Genomic DNA, 15,552 nt, shown 5'->3' on the forward strand with positions numbered 1-15,552 from the left:
TGCGGGGCAGGATTCCCTTCTCCCATTGGTTCCCCCTCTCCCTGTATTGTATCTGTGCCCCTCTGTATATTAGAGTGTAAGCTCTGCAGGGCAGGATTCCCTTCTCTCCCTGTATACCTACACATACACAACATCCCCATAACACAAGTGCAGCGGACACAGCAACAATACTGTGCAGCCATATTTAATGTAACACAGAAAATGCCTGGAATTTGGGGGGGGAGGGGGTTTGGGGGGGGGGGGTTTGGTTATAAAACAGTAAAACAGGAGAATAATCCGTATAAAAAACCACTAGTTTATTGTACATATAAATACACCGACAACCACACATAATAATAATAATAACCGCGTCATTCGTAAAACTGAACGGCGCATTGTCTTATTTCACACGGATTTGGCATCAAAACCCTTCAAGATTTTGGTTCCAAAAAAGCAGATAAACCCCAGAATCTGAAGACCTGACCCTCCCCCCCCCAGCCTTCTTCATGTCAGCATTATGACCCGCCCCAGCCTTAAGGGGGGTGGTGGGGAACCCCCCCCCCCAAAAGAAATGATTAAATATTATTGTATCAGTCTGTTTTCCCAACGTAATATCAATGGGGTTTTTCATTTGTGTCATTTAAACCCTTAGATAAAGCAGCTGGAATTCCCCCCCCCCCTCCTCCTCCTCCTCGCCCCACTCGCCCCCCCAGAGTTCCCCAAATAAAGGAAGTGTATCTGGTTACGCCCTCAGGCCGTCCCAGACATATATACATACATACATACATACATACATATATATATATATAATAAGGTGACGTGGAAAGTCCCGAAGCGTCTACTCTGTGACGAGGGTGGGGTGTGTATTTTAGGGTGTCTGTTGCCCTAATGTTACCCGGGTGAGTCAGGGGGGTGAGTCAGACGGGCCCTTCCTCCTACACAGAAACTGTCCCCCCCCCGGACACTGATCTTCTGAGTCACCGGCTTCTTCTTCTTCTCCGAAGAGTAACCGGTTTGTCCGCATTGTACACGGGGTCAGTCCCCTCCTAGGACCCAAGCGTACTAATGACAAGTGACACGTCTGAAGGGCTGAGGTCCCCTCCTAGGAGCCAAGCACCAAGCGTTACTAATGGCAGGGACGTGGTCAAGGGGGGGGGGGGGGTGGTCAGTCCTTCCTTGGACCAAAACATGTCTCGTGAATCCCCTTCATGCTGTTTTGGGGACGGACCCTTTCACCCTTCCCCAACCCCCATCCCACCCCCCAAAGTCTTTCTCCTGGTGGCTTTATGGTGGGGGGGTCCTGGTAGATGTTGGCGTTAAGTCTTCGATGACCCTACGACACGGTAGGGTGGATGGGTCCCCCGTCCTTGCTGAGTATCTTTAAGTCTGTGTAAGGTTGCGGGGGGGGGGGGGGGGGGAGAGGGGCAGCCAGGGACCCTACTTCTTCAGTAGGGTAGAATTAGGACTTGTTCTTATCCCCCCACAAAAGGCTGTGACGTCCATGGTCTGTTGGGGACCCTCTGTCCCTTGGGGGGTTGTTGGTGATACCCTCTTCTTTGTCTCCAGTGTCTCTCGGAGCTGGGCCACCCTCCACCGCTGGTGCCACAGCCCTAATCCTTGAGTAGCCCCCCTTGGGGGGGGGGGGGAAGGGGAGGCGGACCTCACCTCTCCACCCTTCGCAGGGCGAGCGTGTTTTTTTTTCTTCCTCGTCTCCGCTTCTTCTCTCCTCTCACCGACCCCGCTTCAAAAAGCCTCCACCGGCCTAGCGTTGAGACCCTGGATCTGCGTCCCGCCGCCGAGAGACCGGCAACCCCCGGGCAGAGGGGGCGGCACGACCCCCAGGAGCCTCTGCAGGACCTCGGCCAGGCCGGGGAAGGCGCCCCCCTGGGGTTGCGGTTGGGGGGCCTCTTGCCACAGGCGAGCCCGTTTGCTGGGCACCAGGTCGGTCAGCCCGGCTCCGCAGCCCCTCCTCTTGCGGCTCTCCCGGGCCGGCGCGGGTGCCGGGGCGGCGGCGGCGGCTGGCGAGGGGTCGGGGATCCGGGCGGAGGAGAGGATGAGGTCTCGGGCGCTCCGCATCACCAGGGACAGCTGCAGGGAGCGGTGGAGGCGCATGCCGCCCCGTTGGGTGCGGGTGTGGAGCATCTTCCAGGCGGAGAGGGAGGCGATGCGTTGGGCCTCGCGGTGGATGGCGTCTTGGTGAGCTTGGCCGTCCATGCTTTGCCGGCGGTGGTGGCGTTCCCAAGCTTCGATTGGCTACGGATCTTCCCCCCCTCTCCTTGGGCAGTGGAGTGTATGGAGGCGCAGTTGGGGGGGGGGGGGGGTAGGTCTCGGGTGAGCGCTGGTCTTTGTTGTGGTGGCGGGGAGGGGGTGGGTGAGCCTCTGGCCAGCTTCTCCGAGGTGTATGAGAGGCTGGTCCGAGCAGGGGAAGGGTTTTATACTCCACTGGTGATGTAAGCAAGGGAGGAATGAGAGGGGCGGGAGGAAGGAGGGGGGGGGGGTGTGGAGTGGTTAAAGAGACAGGGTGGTGGGAAGGGAAGGCAAGGGGAGGGAGGGTGGGAGAGAGGAAGGAAAAGACGGGGAGCGTGCGCGAGAGAAGGAGAGAGGGCGGAAAGAGAGTGAGAGTGTGGGGAGAGTGAGTGAGTGGGGCAAGGGGAGGGAGTGAGTGTGTGTGTGTGTGAGTGAGTGAGTGGGAGGAAAGAGAGTGAGTGGGAGAGGGCGGGGAGAGGGAGTGAGTGGGGCAAGGGGAGTGAGTGTGTGTGTGTGAGTGAGAGGAAAGAGTGAGTGGGAGAGGGTGGGGAGAGGGAGTGAGTGGGGCAAGGGGAGTGAGTGTGTGTGTGTGAGTGAGTGAGTGGGAGGAAAGAGAGTGAGTGGGAGAGGGCAGGGAGAGTGAGTGGAAGAGGGTGGGGAGAGTGAGTGAGTGGGGCAGAGGAGGTAGAGAGGGAGTGTATGATAGAGTGAGTGAAGGGAAAGGAGAGTGGGAGAGTGAGTGGGACAGGTGGGGGAGAGAGTGAGTATGAGAATTGGAGAGACACTGAGTGGGGGGGAGACTGAGTGGGAGAGAGAGTGAGTGGGAGAGAGAGTGAGGGGGAGAGAGAGTGAGTGGGAGAGTGAAAGAGTGAGTGGGAGAGAGAGTGAGGGGGAGAGACAGTGAGGGGGAGAGAGAGTGAGGGGGAGACAGTGAGTGGGAGAGACAGTGAGTGGGGGGGTGACTGAGTGGGAGAGAGAGTGAGTGGGAGAGAGAGAGTGAGGGGGAGACAGTGAGTGGGGATAACGTATTATTAACATGTTAATATCCCACGCGTGTGTACATTGTACCGCCCCGCAGAATATGTCAGCGCCACGCAGCACAAACACGCGCTTACAGATAGTGCGGAGAGCAAGGGGTTAAGTCTCCTGCCCTCCCCCCCCCCCCCTGTGACATCACCCCCCCCCCCTCACTCCGTGACGGGATTCCATGCCTATATATGGGCAGCGGCAGTTACATCAGGAGGGGAGGGGGGGGCACTTCCGGTGCCCATGTATGGGAGACAGAGAGGGGGGGAGGGGCTCACCCACTGCCTCCTGTGTCATACACACTGACACACACTGACACACACTGATACACACTGACACACACTGACACACACTGATACTGATACACACACACTGATACACACTGATACACACACTGCCTCCTGTGTCATACACACTGATACACACACTGATACACACTGATACACACACACACTGATACTGATACACACACACTGCCTCCTGTGTCATACACACTGACACACACTGATACACACTGATACACACACACTGCCTCCTGTGTCATACACACTGACACACACACAGATACACACTGATACACACTGATACACACTGATACACACTGACACACACTGACACACACTGACACACACTGATACTGATACACACACTGATACACACTGATACACACACTGCCTCCTGTGTCATACACACTGATACACACACTGATACACACTGATACACACTGACACACACTGATACACACTGATACACACACACACTGATACTGATACACACACACTGCCTCCTGTGTCATACACACTGACACACACTGATACACACTGATACACACACACTGCCTCCTGTGTCATACACACTGACACACACACAGATACACACTGATACACACACACTGCCTCCTGTGTCATACACACTGACACACACTGATACACACTGATACACACACACTGCCTCCTGTGTCATACACACTGACACACACACAGATACACACTGATACACACACACTGCCTCCTGTGTCATACACACTGACACACACACAGATACACACTGATACACACACACTGCCTCCTGTGTCATACACACTGACACACACTGATACACACTGATACACACACACTGCCTCCTGTGTCATACACACTGACACACACTGACACACACTGATACACACTGATACACACTGACACACACTGATACACACTGATACACACACACACTGATACTGATACACACACACTGCCTCCTGTGTCATACACACTGACACACACTGATACACACTGACACACACACACACTGATACTGATACACACACACTGCCTCCTGTGTCATACACACTGACACACACTGATACACACTGATACACACACACACTGATACTGATACACACACACTGCCTCCTGTGTCATACACACTGACACACACTGATACACACTGATACACACACACACTGCCTCCTGTGTCATACACACTGACACACACACAGATACACACTGATACACACACACTGCCTCCTGTGTCATACACACTGACACACACTGATACACACTGATACACACACACTGCCTCCTGTGTCATACACACTGACACACACTGACACACACTGATACACACTGATACACACTGACACACACTGATACACACTGATACACACACACACTGATACTGATACACACACACTGCCTCCTGTGTCATACACACTGACACACACTGATACACACTGACACACACACACACTGATACTGATACACACACACTGCCTCCTGTGTCATACACACTGACACACACTGATACACACTGATACACACACACACTGATACTGATACACACACACTGCCTCCTGTGTCATACACACTGACACACACTGATACACACTGATACACACACACACTGCCTCCTGTGTCATACACACTGACACACACTGATACACACTGATACACACACACACTGATACTGATACACACACACTGCCTCCTGTGTCATACACACTGACACACACTGATACACACACTGCCTCCTGTGTCATACACACTGACACACACTGACACACACTGATACACACTGCCTCCTGTGTCATACACACTGACACACACTGATACACACACACACTGATACTGATACACACACACACACACTGCCTCCTGTGTCATACACACTGACACACACTGATACACACTGATACACACTGCCTCCTGTGTCATACACACTGACACACACTGATACACACTGCCTCCTGTGTCATACACACTGACACACACTGATACACACTGATACACACTGCCTCCTGTGTCATACACACTGACACACACTGATACACACTGCCTCCTGTGTCATACACACTGACACACACTGACACACACTGATACACACTGCCTCCTGTGTTATACACACTGACTCACACTGATACACACACACACACTGACACACACTGATACACACTGACACACACTGACACACACTGACACACACACACACACTGATACTGATACACACACACACACACACTGCCTCCTGTGTCATACACACTGACACACACACACACACACACTGATACACACACTGACACACACTGATACACACTGACACACACACACACACTGACACACACTGATACACACACACACACTGATACACACTGATACTGATACACACTGACACACACTGCCTCCTGTGTCATACACACTGACACACACTGATGCACACACACACTGATACACACTGCCTCCTATGTCATACACACTGACACACACTGATACACACTGCCTCCTGTGTCATACACACTGACACACACTGATACACACTGCCTCCTGTGTCATACACACTGACACACACTGATACACACACACTGATACACACTGCCTCCTGTGTCATACACACTGACACACACTGATACACACTGCCTCCTGTGTCATACACACTGACACACACTGATACACACTGCCTCCTGTGTCATACACACTGACACACACTGATACACACACACTGATACACACACACACTGACACACACTGATACACACTGACACACACTGATACACACACACACTGATACTGATACACACACACACTGCCTCCTGTGTCATACACACTGACACACACTGATACACACACACACACACTGATACACACACACACTGACACACACTGACACACACTGATACACACACACACTGATACTAATACACACACACACTGCCTCCTGTGTCATACACACTGACACACACTGATACACACACACACACTGATACACACACACACTGCCTCCTGTGTCATACACACTGACACACACTGATACACACACACACACTGATACACACTGATACTGATACACACTGACACACACTGCCTCCTGTGTCATACACACTGACACACACTGATACACACACACTGATACACACTGCCTCCTGTGTCATACACACTGACACACACTGATACACACTGCCTCCTGTGTCATACACACTGACACACACTGACACACACTGATACACACTGCCTCCTGTGTCATACACACTGACACACACTGACACACACTGATACACACTGCCTCCTGTGTCATACACACTGACACACACTGATACACACTGACACACACTGATACACACACTGATACACACTGACACACTATATAAATAAAGACATACAATACACACACACTGACACACACTGATACACACTGACACACACTGATACACACTGACACACACACTGATACACACACACACTGATACACACTGACACACACTGATACACACACACACACACACTGATACACTGATACTCACACACTGATACACACTGACACACACTGATACACTGACACACACACACTGATACACACTGATACACACTGACACACACTGATACACACACACACACACTGATACACATGCACACTATCACACTGATACACACACTATCACACTGATACACTATCACACTGATAAACACACTATCACACAGAATCACACTGATACACACACTATCACACTGATACACACACACTGAATCACACTGATACACACACTGAATCACACTGATACACACAATATCACACTGATACACACACACACACTATCAAACTGATACACACACTATCACACTGATACACACACACACACACACACACACACTATCACGCACAGATACACTATCACACTGATACACACACACTATCACACTGAATCACACACACACACACTGATAGACACACACACACACACACACACACTATCACGCACAGATACACTATCACACTGATACACACACGCTATCACACTGATATACACACACTATCACACTGAATCACACTAATACACACAATATCACACACACACACTGATAGACACACAGACACACTTATACACACACTATCACACTGATTAACACACCACACACGCACACAAACACACTGATATACACACACACTATCACACACTGATACATACACTATCACACACTGATACATACACACTATCACACTGATACACACACGCACACTATCACACTGATAGTGTGTGTATCACACCCACCCACATTAACACACTGATACCCACACAAAAACACACTATTCCACACACATTAACACTGTAAGCTCTTTGGGGACACAGGAGGGCAGTATTGACCCAGGTGTGTGAGAGGCGGGTCCCACAGGTTTGAGAGAGGCAGGGGTGCCAGGCGCGTGTGAGGAGGGGGGTGCCAGGCGCGTGTGAGGAGGGGGGTGCCAGGCGCGTGTGAGGAGGGGGGTGCCAGGCGCGTGTGAGGAGGGGGGTGCCAGGCGCGTGTGAGGAGGAGGAGGGGGGTGCCAGGCGTGTGAGAGAAGTTGCCAGGCGTGTGAGAGGAGGCAGTTCCCAGGCGTGTGAGAGGCGGGGGGGGTCCCAGGCGTGGGAGAGGCGGGGGGGGTCCCAGGCGTGGGAGAGGCGGGGGGGTCCCAGGCGTGTGAGAGGAGGCGGTTCCCAGGCGTGTGAGAGGCGGGGGGGTCCCAGGCATGTGAAAGGAGGCGGTTCCCAGGCGTGTGAGAGGCGGGGGGGTCCTAGGCGTGTGAGAGGAGGCGGTTCCCAGGCGTGTGAGAGGCGGGGGGGTCCCAGGCGTGGGAAAGGAGGCGGTTCCCAGGGGGGTCCCAGGCGTGTGAGAGGAGGCGGTTCCCAGGCGTGTGAGAGGCGGGGGGGGTCCCAGGCGTGTGAGAGGAGGCGGTTCCCAGGCGTGTGAGAGGCGGGGGGGTCCTAGGCGTGTGAGAGGAGGCGGTGCCCAGGCGTGTAAGAGGCGGGGGGGTCCCAGGCGTGTGAGAGGAGGCGGTTCCCAGGCGTGTGAGAGGCGGGGGGGTCCTAGGCGTGTGAGAGGAGGCGGTGCCCAGGCGTGTGAGAGGCGGGGGGGTCCCAGGCGTGTGAGAGGAGGCGGTTCCCAGGCGTGTGAGAGGCGGGGGGGTCCTAGGCGTGTGAGAGGAGGCGGTTCCCAGGCGTGTGAGAGGCGGGGGGGGTCCCAGGCGTGGGAGAGGAGGCGGTTCCCAGGCGTGGGAGAGGAGGCGGAGGCGGCGGCAGCGGGGTCCCAGGCGTGTGAGAGGCGGGGGGGGGTCCCAGGCGTGGGAGAGGCGGGGGGGGGTCCCAGGCGTGGGAGAGGCGGGGGGGGGGGTCCCAGGCGTGGGAGAGGCGGGGGGGGGTCCCAGGCGTGGGAGAGGCGGGGGGGGGGGGTCCCAGGCGTGGGAGAGGCGGGGGGGGGGGGGTCCCAGGCGTGGGAGAGGCGGGGGGGGGGGGTCCCAGGCGTGGGAGAGGCGGGGGGGGGGGGTCCCAGGCGTGGGAGAGGCGGGGGGGGGGTCCCAGGCGTGGGAGAGGCGGGGGGGGGGTCCCAGGCGTGGGAGAGGAGGAGGAGGCGGCAGCGGGTCCCAGGCGTGTGAGAGGCGGGGGGGGGGGGTCCCAGGCGTGTGAGGTGTGAGCAGCGGGTCCCAGGCGTGTGAGGTGTGAGCAGCGGGTCCCAGGCGTGTGAGGTGTGAGCAGCGGGTCCCAGGCGTGTGAGGTGTGAGCAGCGGGTCCCAGGCGTGTGAGGTGTGAGCAGCGGGTCCCAGGCGTGTGAGGTGTGAGCAGCGGGTCCCAGGCGTGTGAGGTGTGAGCAGCGGGTCCCAGGCGTGTGAGGTGTGAGCAGCGGGGGCGTTCCCCTCTTCACACCGTGAGACACATGGAAAGTGCCCCGTCCGGATTCCCAGCTGTCTGGGGTGTAACCGTCACACACCCCACGGCGGGGTCACCTCGCAGCTCCGACGCGGTGTCACTGTGACTCGTCGTACAAACCCTTTCTCATCCCTCAAACCTCCTGCATAACATGATGTCACGCTCTGTGGGACACATTAAAGATGGCCGCCCACCTAGCAATGGTGTAGACACGTTATTTTTGTTTATAATGAACAACAAGGACATAGAAATAAAATCTTGATACTTTCACCAGTATACAACAACAAAAACAAAACAAAATGGCCCAAAGCTACTTCCAATGTGACAAAAATACACAGTGAAATACCTATATATTCTCTTGAAAAAGGGTCATTTAGTTTAACCCTTTGGCCAAAGCATTGTAAGCCTGTGAGCCACGACAAGGCATGACCATAATATCGCAGGTCCTAACACTACCTGATTAAAATTCTTATTTACCTGTATAATTACAGGAAGAATTATCTGCATTGGATCTGTCGCAAATATTTCACAAGTATTCTTATGTATTTAAGGTGGGGGGGAAAAAAGCATCTCTATAGTTTATCATCGGATATATATTTATAAAGTGATAAACGCGCGTTCAATTTAATATATTACAATATTTATTTTGCAAATAATAATATGAGAGACAGACAGACAGACACAGAGACAAACAGACAGACAGACACAGAGAGAGACAGAGATAGACAGACAGACACAGAGAGAGACAGACAGACACAGAGAGAGACAGAGACAGACAGACAGACACAGAGAGAGACAGACACACAGACACAGAGAGAGAGAGACAGACACACAGACACAGAGAGAGACAGACAGACAGACACGTATGGGTATATATCAAAATAAATATAGCTTGCTAAGACTGTATATCTATGTAAATTGGTGTGTATAAATAGATACACATACACACACATATCCCCAATAAAGAATAGCACTTGTGAGCACATTCACATGACAGGTCTGCAACTATTAAAATTTGTGTGTGTGTGTATGTATATATATATATATATATATATATCACACACACACATAAACACATGTGAAACATTACAGTACAGGGAATTATAGTGCAACAAATAAGATCAGATAATAGGAGATCCCTGCCCCGGAGAGCTTACACTCTAAGTATATACATACACCCACACACACATATATATGTAAATGCAGACCCCAAGAGGGGGAGGCGGAGGGGGGGGGGGATAAATGCCTGATATAATAATACAGGTGCTGCTGGCAGCCAGGGGGGTTATCTGAATACATACACACACACACACACGTGCACGCATACATGTGCACACACATACACACACATACACATACATGCACACATGCACACACATGACCGGGGCACATGATATAAAAGTATGAGAAGAATCCCCAATTTTCTGGGTGCGTTTTGCAGCCAGATGTTTCTCTCCCCCCCCACCCCCCCCCTTCGCACTGTGATGTGTATCCCGCTCCCCACCTCCCCTGTTTGGGAGATCCCCCCTCGGGGGGGAAGGGAGTGTGTGGGTGGGGAGGAAGGAAGGAAAGGGATTAGGGGCGGAAGGCTTGTATTCTGTCTGCCTCCCACGCAGAGACTAACGTCCCTGTGTTACCCTCCCCCAGCTCAGGAAATACCCCACTCCCACATCTAACCCTCCCCCCCCCCCCCCGGCTTTTACTGGGGCCCAGGCCGGGGGGGATATCCGCAATATACACCGGAATAACACGACACGCACATACATACATACACACACACACGCACACACGCACATACATATACGCATGCACATACAGGCACATACATATACACACATGCACATATACGCATGCACATACATACATATACACACAGGCACATATACGCATGCACATACATACATATACACACAGGCACATATACGCATGCACATACATACATATACACACAGGCACATATACGCATGCACATACATACAGGCAAATACATACATATACAGTGCACGCATGCATGCATGCACACACATATAGACACACGCATATATACATACATATTTATTTTTTATTTATTTATAAAAACAATTACCAGGATATAATACATTGAGAGCTAACTCTAGTTTTGAAGTATGTTATACACACATACGTGTATACATATACACACACACACACACACACACACACACACACACACGAACAGCAGCATGAGAAAATTGTCACACTTTAATAACAATATAACACTTGATGTATTGAAAAGCAATGGTGAATACCATGGTGTTTTATTGTTATTAAAGTTTGGCTATTTTCTCCCGCTGCCCTAAAACCCCCGAAAACTAACACTACCCCTTACCCTAACTATCTAACCCTTTACCCTAAGCCCTTACCCCAATAACCTCATCTACCCCCACACCATAATAACCTCCCCCCAGTTATGTGCCTGGGGGTATAATTTTGTGTCGGGGGGCGGGGGGTGTGTGTGAAGGGTAGTTATGTGACTGGGGGCATCATTTGTGTCTGGGGGGGTTATAGTTTTGTGTCGGGGGGGTATAGTTTTGTGTCGGTGGGGGGGGGAATAGTTTTGTGTCGGTGGGGGGGGTATAGTTTTGTGTCTGGGGGGGTATAGTTGTGTGCCTGGAGGGGGGGGGTATAGTTGTGTGCCTGGAGGGGGGGGTATAGTTTTGTGTCTGGGGGGGGGTATAGTTGTGTGCCTGGAGGGGGGTATAGTTGTGTGCCTGGAGGGGGGTATAGTTGTGTGCCTGGAGGGGGGGGTATAGTTGTGTGCCTGGAGGGGGGTATAGTTGTGTGCCTGGAGGGGGGGTATAGTTGTGTGCCTGGAGGGGGGGTATAGTTGTGTGCCTGGAGGGGGGGTATAGTTGTGTGCCTGGAGGGGGGGTATAGTTGTGTGCCTGGAGGGGGGGTATAGTTGTGTGCCTGGAGGGGGGGTATAGTTGTGTGCCTGGAGGGGGGGTATAGTTGTGTGCCTGGAGGGGGGGTATAGTTGTGTGCCTGGAGGGGGGGTATAGTTGTGTGCCTGGAGGGGGGGTATAGTTGTGTGCCTGGAGGGGGGGTATAGTTGTGTGCCTGGAGGGGGGGTATAGTTGTGTGCCTGGAGGGGGGGTATAGTTGTGTGCCTGGAGGGGGGGTATAGTTGTGTGCCTGGAGGGGGGGTATAGTTTTGTGCCTGGAGGGGGGGTATAGTTTTGTGCCTGGAGGGGGGGGTATAGTTTTGTGCTTGGAGGGGGGGGTATAGTTTTGTGCCTGGAGGGGGGGTATAGTTTTGTGCCTGGAGGGGGGGTATAGTTTCGTGTTTGGGGAGGGGGGTATAGTTCTCTGTCTGGGGTGCCTGTCAGTGGGCGTCCGCAGAGGGGTCTTTCAGAGACCGTCCACGGAGGGGCCAGTCAGTGGTCGTCCGCAGAGGTGCCTGCCAGTGGGCGTCCGCGGAGGAGCCTGTCAGTGTGTGTCGGCTGAGGGGCCAGTCAGTGGGCATCCACAGAGGAGCCTGTCAGTGGGCGTCCATGGAGGGGCCAGCCAGTGGGTGTCCTCAGAGGGGCCTGCCAATGGGAGTCCGCAGAGGAGCCTGCCAGTGGGAGTCCACAGAAGGAGCCTGCCAGTGGGCGTCCGCGGAGGTGCCTGTCAGTGTGTGTCGTCTGAGGGGCCAGTGAGTGGGCGTTCGCAGAGGAGCCTGTCAGTGGGCGTCCATGGAGGGGCCAGTGAGTGGGCGTCCGCTGAGGGGCCTGCCAGTGGGCGTCCATGGAGGGGCCTGCCAGTGGGCGTCCATGGAGGGGCCTGCCAGTGGGCGTCCATGGAGGGGCCTGCCATTGGGCGTCCGCAGAGGAGGCTGTCAGTGGGCGTCCGCAGAGGGGCCTGCCAGAGGGCGTCCGCGGAGGGGCCTGCCAGTGGGCGTCCGCGGAGGGGCCTATTCATTCCACCGGCCTCCAGCAAGACTGATCGGCCCGAAAACGTCGCCCTGTTTTACTTGTTTGTCATTGGATTTGCTTAATTAAATAAATACACCATTTATCTCCATCTGTGAGTGGTGCGGCCGCCCACTGCTTCCTGAATACACACATATATATATATATATTTATAAACCTTAAATTAAATATTTATATATATACCGTAATAATTATATATACACAGGCAAAAAATAATAACAGATTGTATCCCTATATAGAGAGAGTAGCCATCCCTCTGCAGATTATATATACAGTGAGTGGAGGGGAGAGAGTAAAAAAAAAAAAGACTACAACTCCCATAATGCAACACGGGCCCCGACCGGAAATACGTAGGGAGGAAGAAGTGACCAGCCAGAGAGAGAGACTACAAATCCCATGCTGCTCCGCGGGACCAACCGGAAGCACGTGGAGGGGAGAGTAGAAGGGACGGAAGAAGTGACAGGCAGGAAGAGTGTTGTGTCTTGGGGGGGGGGGATATAGTTTTGTGTCTTGGGGGGGATAGTTTTGTGTCTTGGGGGGGGATATAGTTTTGTGTCTTGGGGGGGATATAGTTTTGTGTCTTGGGGGGATATAGTTTTGTGTCTTGGGGGGGGATATAGTTTTGTGTCTTGGGGGGGGATATAGTTTTGTGTCTTGGGGGGGGTATAGTTTTGTGTCTTGGGGGGGGGGGATATAGTTTTGTGTCTTGGGGGGGATAGTTTTGTGTCTTGGGGGGGGGATATAGTTTTGTGTCTTGGGGGGATATAGTTTTGTGTCTTGGGGGGATATAGTTTTGTGTCTTGGGGGGGGGATATAGTTTTGTGTCTTGGGGGGGGTATAGTTTTGTGTCTTGGGGGGGTATAGTTTTGTGTCTTGGGGGGGATAGTTTTGTGTCTTGGGGGGGATAGTTTTGTGTCTTGGGGGGGGATATAGTTTTGTGTCTTGGGGGGGGGGGGGGTATAGTTTTGTGTCTTGGGGGGGTATAGTTTTGTGTCTTGGGGGGGGGATATAGTTTTGTGTCTTGGGGGGGATATAGTTTTGTGTCTTGGGGGGGTATAGTTTTTGTGTCTTGGGGGGGGTATAGTTTTGTGTCTTGGGGGGTATAGTTTTGTGTCTTGGGGGGTATAGTTTTGTGTCTTGGGGGGGTATAGTTTTGTGTCTTGGGGGGGGATATAGTTTTGTGTCTTGGGGGGGGGGGGTATAGTTTTGTGTCTTGGGGGGGGGATATAGTTTTGTGTCTTGGGGGGGGGATATAGTTTTGTGTCTTGGGGGGGGGATATAGTTTTGTGTCTTGGGGGGGATATAGTTTTGTGTCTTGGGGGGGATATAGTTTTGTGTCTTGGGGGGATAGTTTTGTGTCTTGGGGGGGATAGTTTTGTGTCTTGGGGGGGATATAGTTTTGTGTCTTGGGGGGATATAGTTTTGTGTCTTGGGGGGGATATCGGTTTGTGTCTTGGGGGGGATATCGGTTTGTGTCTTGGGGGGGATATCGGTTTGTGTCTTGGGGGGGATATCGGTTTGTGTCTTGGGGGGGGATATCGGTTTGTGTCTTGGGGGTGATATCGGTTTGTGTCTTGGGGGGGGATATCGGTTTGTGTCTTGGGGGGGGATATCGGTTTGTGTCTTGGGGGGGATATCGATTTTGTGTCTTGGGGGGGGATATAGATTTTGTGTCAGGGGGGGGGGTATAGTTCCGTCTGGGGCGCCTGTCTTAGGGGCCTGCCAGGTGGGCGTCCGCGGAGGGGCCTGCCGGAGGGCGTCCGCGGAGGGGCCTATTCATTCCACCGGCCTCCAGCAAGACTGACCGGCCTGAAAGCGTAGCCCTGTTTTACTGTGTTTGTCAATTGGATTTGCTTAATTAAATAAATACACCATTTATCTCCATCTGTGAGTGGTGCGGCCGCCCACTGCTTCCTGAATACACACACATATATATATATATTTATAAACCTTAAATTAAATATTTATATATATATATATATACCGTAATAATTATATATACACAGGCAAAAAATAATAACAGATTGTATCCCTATATAGAGAGAGTAGCCATCCCTCTGCAGATTATATATACAGTGAGTGGAGGGGAGAGAGTAAAAAAAAAAAAAGACTACAGCTCCCATAATGCAACACGGGCCCCGACCGGAAACACGTAGGGAGGATAGAGTGCCGGAAGAAGAAGTGACCAGAGAGAGAGAGACTACAAATCCCATGCTG

General features: G+C 52.7%; 1 protein-coding gene across 1 annotated transcript; it reads right to left on the reverse strand.

Moving 5' to 3' along the window:
• Positions 1–275: 275 nt before the first annotated feature.
• IER2 (immediate early response 2) lies at positions 276–2,366 on the reverse strand. The gene has a single exon (XM_075577585.1). It carries the CDS (start codon positions 2,191–2,193, stop codon positions 1,723–1,725), a length of 471 nt encoding a protein of 156 aa, XP_075433700.1. The 5' UTR covers positions 2,194–2,366; the 3' UTR covers positions 276–1,722.
• Between the last annotated feature and the right edge of the window lie 13,186 nt (positions 2,367–15,552).

Source organism: Ascaphus truei, chromosome 20 (assembly GCF_040206685.1).
Source record: "Ascaphus truei isolate aAscTru1 chromosome 20, aAscTru1.hap1, whole genome shotgun sequence".
Lineage (NCBI taxonomy): Eukaryota > Metazoa > Chordata > Amphibia > Anura > Ascaphidae > Ascaphus > Ascaphus truei.